Source organism: Garra rufa, chromosome 21, assembly GCF_049309525.1.
Source record: "Garra rufa chromosome 21, GarRuf1.0, whole genome shotgun sequence".
Lineage (NCBI taxonomy): Eukaryota > Metazoa > Chordata > Actinopteri > Cypriniformes > Cyprinidae > Garra > Garra rufa.
Genome location: NC_133381.1, coordinates 38474489 through 38483997, shown reverse-complemented (window position 1 = coordinate 38483997; position 9509 = coordinate 38474489). Strand labels below are relative to the sequence as shown.

The following is a 9509-nucleotide window of genomic DNA, read 5'->3' as shown; positions in this document are numbered from 1 at the left end:
TGACTGTCACATGATCAGTACATTATTAGGACACAGACATTGGTGTTGTTTTTCAGATATCAGGGTACATGAACGCGAAAACAATGCGGTGAGTACGTATTTGTTTACATCGAGTTATCTTACGCTAATCGTAGTTTATTGATCACATTTGCAGAAACTGTTTGTAAATCTCACAGACAGCGGTTCACCTCTGGAGGTCAGATGGTCGGGACGTAGTTTCTTGTTACTCTTAGTTCGCTTTCTAGTTAATTATTTAAGTTGGCTATTATTTATAGTTGGAGTTAAAACGATAAAAAAATCTGTAAAAGTGCCTTTTGTTAGCCATAAAATTTATTTTGAATTAAAGTGGGTTCTTAAAGTGACAGTGTTTATTTTTAACAGGATTGCTGCTTTTGTCCTGAGCTTTATTTGGCTCACCAATGGGGAGATGCTTGAGGCTGACCAAGATGCTTCGTAAGACCCTTGCGTTTCTCTATCTAATGATGACCGAGTACAAATTATAAACTGTATTGCTCACTTTTGATGTTATTTACACTAAATAGCCCTTGAACAATGTTATTCCCAATGTTTTAGCATACCTGAGGACTGGATTCTAGTTGAACGGGTTGGACCTTTGGAGGAAGTGGAACTTACGTTTGCACTAAAGCAGCAGAATGTTAACCAGATGGAAGAATTACTGAAACTAGTGTCGAATCCCGATTCACATCAATATGGTATCGAGCCTTTCATTTGTTACAATCCAGATGATCAAATAAAGAAATGAGTTCTCATTTTCTCATTCATTTTTTAGGGAAGTATCTGAGTTTGGAAGAAGTGGCTGATCTTGTGCAGCCATCTCAGCTGACCGAGAAAGTAGTGCAGAATTGGCTCCAGGGTCATGGGGTCAAAAACTGTCAGACAGTTCTAACACGGGACTTTCTTCAATGTGTCATGACTGTGCAGTAAGGACATTTTGAGTGAAATTTATTGACCACAAAAATGAGATCAGTTTCTCATCTGCTATCTGTCTTTCTTAGAGTGGCTGAAGCATTACTCCGCGGCGCTAAATTTCACCGCTACAAGAGAGGTTCACAAACTCTGCTGAGGTCAACATCTCTATACTCTGTTCATGAAGATGTGCATCAGCATCTAGACTTTGGTGAGCAGCTGACACCACAAATTAATTTTCAGCTTCCATCCTACAAGCCTGCTTTGTAATATTTAATGCATGCATTTCTAATGCCTTTAAATGATCAACATGATCAAAACATTGACTTTGCATTTGTTTTGACCTCCACAATTTAAGCTACAGAGCTTGGATCATAAAACTATTTATATGGTATTATACTAATACATATTATTGAAAGTTATGAATAATGATATTTGTATGCCGTTTTTAATATTAAGGTGTGCTGTTGAAGTTAAAAGTTTACATACACCTTGCAGAATCTGCAAAATGTTAATTATTTGAACAAAATGAAGTAGGATCTTACGAAATGCATGTTAATTTTTTATTTAGTACTTGCCTGAATAAGAGATTTCACATAAAAAGGCATTTACATATAGTCCACAATATAAAATTATAAAAGTTTACATACACTTGATTCTTAATACTGAATCACAATGAGGACAACTGAGGGACTCATATGCAACTATTACAGAAGGTTCAAACGCTCACTGATGCCTCAGAAGGAAAGGCCATGTATTAAGAGCCGGGGGTGAAAACTTTTGAATAAAATGAAGATTTTTTCTTATTTTGCCTTAATATCTTATTTTTTTAATTTAGAACTGCCCTTTAGAATATAGTTGCATGTTTCCCACAAAACAAAATAAGTTAAATTTACCCGATCTTCAAATTACAAACGTTTTCACCCCCTGGCTTTTAATGCATTGCGTTTCCTTCTTGACCATCAGTGAGCATTTAAATCTTCTGTAATAGCTGCACATGAGTCCCTCAGTTGTCCTCAGTGTGAAAAGATGGATCTCAAAACCATAGTCATTTTTGAAAATGGTTCAAATACACAAAAATGCTGAAAAAAATAAAGAATTTGTGGGATCTGAAGAATATTTCTGAAGAGCAGCGGGCAGTTCAGGACAAAAGTGATACTTTAAAGATTTTGTCTAAAGGTTCAATGAACTGTTCCATTTGCAAAAAAAAAAAACAAACCATAATACCTTTAATTAAAAAATACTGCTTGCTTTTTAGTTTTTACAATGCCATGCATTATTTTGTCCTAGTAAAAACGAATAAAATAAAGTAATTCAGTTTCTAATTGAAAATCTTTGAAGTAATCACTATGACATGATTTTTGTTGTTGTTGTTGTTGTTTTAAATCTTTTTAGTGGGTGGTGTTCACCGTTTTCCACCTAAAGGAAAGGATATCAGTAAAGGCTGGGAAGGAGCAAGACGTTCAGGATTAGGCTTTCATTTGGGTGTCACCCCTTCAGTCATTAGGAGTCGCTACAACCTTACTGCAAAAGATGTGGGCACTGCTACTAACAACAGTCAGGCAGTAGCACAGGTACACCTCACCTATTTACTGTTGAGATTTCACCGATTGCTTAAATGTATACAGTGGTAAATCCATGAATTCAATTATATGAACAGAATTCTGAAGTCTTCTTCATGGTTGCGGCTAATATCTTCCCTAACTAGTTCTTGGAGCAGTACTACCACCCTGCTGACTTGGCTGAGTTTATGAGTCTGTTTGCTAGAGGGTTCACACACATGTCAGCTGTAGAGCGGGTCGTGGGCACTCAGGGCGGTGGGAAAGCTGGCATTGAGGCCAGTCTGGATGTGGAGTATATTATGAGCAGTGGAGCAAACATTTCAACATGGGTCTTCACAAATCCAGGTATGTGTTCAGTGGCAGTTTTATTTTTGCTATTATAGTTTTTATTGATATTATGATTTATAAAATTATATGCAGATGAAGTCAAAGTTTTATATACATCTTGTAAATTTTTAACCAAAATAAGAGGGTTAATACAAAATGCATGTTTTTTTTTATTATTTAGTACTGACCTGAATAAGATATTTCACATAAATATGTTTACATATAGTCAACAAGAAAAATTTATAGTTAAATTTATAAAAATTACCCTGTTCAAAATTGAACACATGCTTAATACTGTGTTGTTACAAAAGGTTAAAATGCTCACTGATGCTTCAGAAGGAAACATGATGCATTAAGATCTGGGGATGAAACCTTTTTAAATTTGAGTATCAGGGTAGCTTTAACTTATTTGGTCTTTTGGGAAACAAGTATCTTCTGAAGCTTTTGAAGGGCAGTACTAAGTGAAAAAGATATGATATTTAGGCAAAATCTGAAAAGTGTACACATCCTCATTCTGTTCAAATGTTTACACCCCTGGCTCTTAATGCATTGTGTTTCCTTCCTTCTTTTGGGGTGAGTTATCACTTTAAACTGTTGCTTCTTGTCAAGATATGAGTCCATAAACCATAATAACACTTCCTCCATTTAAACTTCTCCAAATTTCAAACTCATCTAGATCTTGGAGTCAAATTCAGTATTGATCTTCTCAAATGACCTGATTTTGGTGCCTCAGTTGGGTCTTTTTCTGAATAGATTATTTTACTTTATGCATTGTGAAGATCACACACTTTACTTTGGTCTCGGTTACAGGTCGTCATGAATCTCAGGAGCCGTTCCTTCAGTGGATGCTGCTGCTCAGCAACATGTCTGCAGTGCCTTGGGTCCACACTATCAGCTATGGAGATGATGAGGACAGCCTATCTAATGCCTATATGAACCGCATCAACAATGAGTTCATGAAAGCTGGCCTCAGAGGGATTTCCATGCTCTTTGCTTCGGGTAAGATAATGAAAATCTATGCAGAAACAGCTGTTCTTCAGGAAAATCCTTCAAGTCCCACAAATTCTTTGGTTTTTCAGCATTTTCGTGTATTTCAATCCTTTCCAACAATGACTGTATGATTTTGAGATCCATCTTTTCACACTGAGGACAACTGAGGGACTCAAATGCAACTACTACAGAAGGTTCAAACACTCACTGATGCTTCAGAAGGAAAAACCATGCATTAAGAGCCAGGGGTGAAAACTTTTGAACAGATTTTTCTTATTTTGCCTAAATATTATAAACTTTTTATTTTGTGCATGTTAATAAGCCACACGTTCAAGGCCCAGAAAGCTAGTAAGGACTTCATTAAAATAGACCATGTGATGACCGAGGTTCAAGCTTAAATTTATGAAGCTATGAGAATAATTTTTGTGCACAAAGCAAACAAAAATAAGATGCTCTGTGTGTGTTTTTTGATGCAGGTGACAGTGGAGCAGGCTGCCGACACTTGACCAAGGAGCGAAATGCTTTTAGGCCGAGTTTTCCTGCATCCAGGTAGACACTGCTCTCTAAATAACCTGTATAACACTGATACATTCTATATTGAAAAATAGTTGATGTGTGAAATGAACCTCTTCCCTATCTAGTCCCTATGTGACCACTGTGGGTGGGACGTCTTTCAAGAACCCCTTCAAACTCACCTACGAGGTCACAGATTACATCAGTGGAGGTGGCTTTAGTAATGTGTTTGCAATGCCAGATTATCAGGTAAAGCCTTTGCTGTTTTGAATCAAATAATATCTTGCTGCTTAATAAAAACTGCAGAATGCACCTAAATAGTCTACTTTTTAAGAAGCTGAAATAGCCACTATTTCCTGTTTTAAACAGTTGCATAAGATGTTTGTCACATAATCTCATGATTTTTGTCCCATGACCTCATATTGCATGTTACAGTCAGCATTTTAAATACAGCTGTCAAACTGGAAATAAAATTGACTTGCATTTTTAATATTATTTGGCAAAATGAGTTGGAAAAATTGATCATAGTTACAAAAAATCACTTCACAGTGGAAAGGGAAAGTAAATGTAGGTCACCTGGGTATATTCCATACATGCAGATCTTTTGCATACTGTGCTTTTGTAAGCAGAGGCCTTGAAGTTCCACCCTATTATTAAAGTAGCTGAAGTCAGTTTTTCAGTGAGAGTGTCTTTATCTGTTTGCTTATTTCTGAAGACTGACAAATAAGGCTTTTGTGCTTTGTTCTCTGTAGGTTGGTGCTGTACAAGCGTATCTGAAAAGTGTTCAGCCTCTTCCTCCTCAGACATATTTCAACACCACTGGAAGAGCCTATCCAGATCTAGCTGCACTCTCTGACAACTACTGGGTTGTTACTAACCGTGTACCTGTACCATGGGTTTCTGGAACTTCGGTTAGTAAATAATACAAAGACGATGGGTTTTGGCTTGCTAGTGCACTTATATTACAGTAGGACCCTATGATTTCCGTGATTGTGGAATCTTGCCACTCAACATAAGAGTACATGAACACAAAAACATTGTCTTTAGAACTACTCTAAGAGGCACTTCATGAGCATTTCACCATTTCTTTAGACAAAAAATGATCATATCATATACAGAAACGTAAAGGTCTTCACAGCAACCTGTCAAAATAGAAGTTCAGTTTAATATGAAGAAACTGTGACTACTAGTACTACTACTGCTAGAAAAATTTTTAAAACATTATTCTTAAAGAAATTTTTTTTACCAGGAAAATGTAAATACACAACAGTGTTTCTGAAAAAAAAAAAGGACAAAGGAAAAAAGTGGAAAAGGAATTTGGTAAAAAATAAAACGGATTTCATAGGGCCCTATAGCCCATGAAGGCTATTTCGATTACATAATAGAATATACTAGAATTGTTGTAGAAATGCAAAATAGAAGAAACTGTGTATACTTTAAGTGTGCAATACTAAGATTTTATGACTAGAAAAATTTGGTGTCAGTTTTTTTTTAAAGAAATTGATACTTTTATTCAGCAAGGATTCATTAAATTAATCAAAAATAACAGTACAGATATTTATAAATTAACCAAAAATGACAGTAAAGTTATTTATAGAGAACTTTTTGAAAGTTACAAATGCTTTCTATTTATCCTTTTCTAAGTATCCTGGAAAAAAAACGTATCCCAGTTTCCACAAAAATAAGCTGCAAAACCTTTTTTTAACATTATTAATAAGAAATTATTGTATTTTTGATCACATAAATGCAAATCTTAATGAACATAAGAGACTTATTTCAAAAACATATATATTTTTTAAAGCCTTACTGACCCCAAACATTTCAGCAGTTCTGATAAACCAATGTATAACATTTTAGTTTACAATATGAAGTACCGCTTTGGTTACAATACGTTACCCAGTAAAGTCTAATATTTTGCAATCTGAATGTTTTTCAAAGGCATCAACTCCAGTAGTGGGTGGAATTCTGTCCCTCATAAATGACCAGCGCTTCCTGAAGGGTCTTCCCTCATTAGGATTCATCAACCCTCGCCTTTACAAACTGCAAGGCAATGGTCTTTTTGATGTAAGTGTTTAAAAACATTTTTAATATTAGCCACTCTTTTAGACTTTTTCCTGCGTTCAGAACTACAGGTGCATCTCAGTAAATTAGAATGTCATGGAAAAGTTCATTTATTTCAGTAATTCAACTCAAATTGTGAAACTCGTGTTCAGTGCACACAGACTGAAGTAGTTTAAGTCTTTGGTTCTTTTACCCACCAATTTACTATCTCAACAAATTAGAATACTTCATAAGACCAATAAAGAATTGTTGGCCTTCTGGAAAGTATGTTCATTTACTGTATATGTACTCAATTCTTGGTAGGGGCTCCTTTTGCTTTAATTACTGCCTCAATTCGTCGTGGCATGGAGGTGATCAGTCAGTGGCACTGCTGAGGTGGTTTGAAAGCCCAGGTTTGTTTGACAGTGGCCTTCAGCTCATCTGCATTTTTTGGTCTCTTGTTTCTCATTACCCCATAAATACTCTATGGGGTTCAGGTCTGGTGAGTTTGCTGGCCAGTCAAGCACACCAACACCATGCTCATTTTACCAACTTTTGGTGCTTTTGGCAGTGTGGGCAGGTGCCAAATTCAGTTCTCTCAGTTGGTTGTGCATCTTCCACACTTTTTCCTTCCACTCAACGTTCTGTTAACATGCTTGGATACAGCACTCTGTGAACAGCCAGCTTCTTTGGCAGTGAATGTTTGTGGCTTACCTTCCTTGTGAAGGGTGTCAATGATTGTCTTCTGAACAACTGTCGCATCGGCAGTCTTCCCCATGATTGCGTAGCCTAGTGAACCAAACCGAGAGACCATTTTAAAGGCTCAGGAAACCTTTGCAGGTGTTTTGAGTTGATTAGCTGATTGGCATGTCACCATATTCTAATTTGTTGAGATTGGTGAGTTTTCCTTAAATGTGAGCCAAATCATCACAATTAAAAGAACCAAAGACTTAAACTACTTCAGTATGTGCATTGAATTTATTTAATACACAAGTTTCACGATTTGAGTTGAATTACTGAACTTTTCCATGACATTCTAATTTATTGAGATGCACCTGTGTGTCTACAAAATCCATATTTAAAATGTCAGGATATGGAAAACTCGCTGTAGTGCCCCTTGTGTCAACCCCATTCATCACACACACACACACACACACATTGTGAAACTGAGCTTGTGTAACTAGAAGCTCAAGTGTGACAATTAATACCTTTAGTAACCATATACTCCTAGCAAATTGATTTAACAGCATTTTCTCCTCTGACCCTTAGGTAACAGAGGGATGTCACCTGAGTTGTCTGGATGATAAAGTTGAAGGGAAGGGTTTCTGTGCCTCGTCTTCATGGGATCCAGTAACGGGATGGGGAACACCCAATTATCCTGTTTTTCTTAATGCTCTTATGGATTGAGCTGCTGCCTGTTTAGTCAGATTGCAAAAGAAACATCCACCTACAATATATTAGTTTTTTTGTTTGTTTGTTGAAGCATTTCAATGATGCATTGTGTAATCATATCAATCAATCATCTAAGTATCATGTTCACAAAATAATGATTGTTTCAGTGTAAACTGAACCTTTGATGACTAGTTGATTAACTCACCCACAGTTCTTCTCCCATCCAACAGGTTATACGACTTCACTTCTTTTATGAGGTTGATTTGTTGTTATGTGAAGGATTAGGGGTTTCCAGGTGTAGACCACAAGCTTCTTTGGTTTAAACAAAAGAGTGACATAAAAAAAAAAAAAATGAATTTTATCGAATTGTTTTTTTCCCAAGAGACCATGTTTGATGAAGTGCAATATGCCCTAATAATACATTTGCGATTTAAATAGATATTTTTATCATAAATCTAGGATATTCCAAGGTTTAAATGTAGCATGTGATGAAACCAGCCTAATTATTGAACCTACTTGAGAGCTGCATAAACCAATGTCCTGTTTCAGACATTTTTAATGGGTTGACTTCATAGATTTGTAAAGAGATCCTCAGGGAATGAAATGTTGAATGGATTTGTTGTTCTGAATTACTAAGTCGTTGGTAAGATTGACAGTGTTTTTCTATAGACGTCTGGTGCACTGAATGTTGTTTGAGCAACTGGTCTGACTTGTTTATTTTATTTTTTTCTGAAAGATGCATTGCCTTCAGGACTCCCTCTGAAAGGTTCATGAATATTTTGAAGACTGATGTGTTTGGTTTCTTTGCTTGGGAAAAATACAAAAGTTTTTATTTTGAAATAAATGCCTTATGCCAGTTTTGAATTGAAGTATTTTAGTACTGTTCTGAAACACAAAAAATATGCTTTTAAGAAGGAATTGTAGTTTGCAGAATTGCAAATTACAATTTTGCACATTTATTTTCACGACGCGACATCAATTGGCCATTTTGGTAGCACAGAACATAAACAATGTTATGAACTGAACAGAACTAACACATTTTGTTGATTATTGCAGTTGAAAATAGCCAATTATTGACATGTTTTGGGCTGTACTAATCGGTCAGACCGGGAAAAACTATTGCAGAATTATAGACTGCCAAACGTTATCAAATCAAGGAGAAGAGTGCAAAAAACTTTTGTGTTCGGCCAAACTGAACCAGGATTTCCACGGCAAGAATCTTTTCTTTTGTGTTTGTTCTTATTTTCGGTCAGGTAGGGGAAGTATTAGGCTGATATCTTAATTAATACTGCTCCTACATAACTTTACCACCTATTAACTATGGGCCTGGTTTCACAGACAGAGCTTAAACTAATCTAAGATTAGGCCATAGTTCAATTAAGATATTTAAGTAACTTTTATAAATGTGTCCATTCTGAGACAAAACAAAGACACTGATATATTTTAACATCAGTCAGTGCATGTTTCTTTCAGCTGAAACAGCTCAGACTTGCATTTTAGTCTGGGACTAGGCTTAAGTCTTGTCTGTGAAACCGGTGATTAGTCTTTCTAAATATTGCGCCATTTCCTGCTTGATAAGTCCTAAATCCAAGAATATTGACAAAACTCATGTTTGTTACTATCATTTCCAGTCAGATAGGTGAAATATTAGGCTGATATCTTAATACTGCTTGTACATATCTTTACCACATATTAACTTTAGTTTGTATCAATATTGCAGCCTTTCCTGCTTACCAAGTCCTTCTCTACATGATTTAG

The 9509-nt window shown here is 35.9% G+C and overlaps 1 protein-coding gene across 1 annotated transcript; it reads left to right on the top strand.

Moving 5' to 3' along the window:
* On the top strand, positions 1 to 8620 carry tpp1 (tripeptidyl peptidase I). The gene is made up of 13 exons (XM_073827081.1): positions 1 to 88; positions 382 to 453; positions 574 to 713; positions 791 to 941; positions 1017 to 1138; positions 2323 to 2501; positions 2636 to 2834; positions 3627 to 3815; positions 4283 to 4355; positions 4448 to 4568; positions 5072 to 5230; positions 6258 to 6383; positions 7629 to 8620. The coding sequence occupies exons 1-13, from the start codon at positions 69 to 71 to the stop codon at positions 7764 to 7766; spliced, it is 1689 nt and encodes a 562-aa protein (XP_073683182.1). The 5' UTR covers positions 1 to 68; the 3' UTR covers positions 7767 to 8620.
* Positions 8621 to 9509: the final 889 nt, after the last annotated feature.

Coding starts and splice junctions, on each gene's coding strand:
- tpp1 (XM_073827081.1), top strand. CDS start 69: ATGAACGCGAAAACAATGCG. Junction 4,356..4,447: donor CCGAGTTTTCCTGCATCCAG/GTAGACACTGCT, acceptor TTCCCTATCTAG/TCCCTATGTGACCACTGTGG. Junction 4,569..5,071: donor TTGCAATGCCAGATTATCAG/GTAAAGCCTTTG, acceptor TGTTCTCTGTAG/GTTGGTGCTGTACAAGCGTA.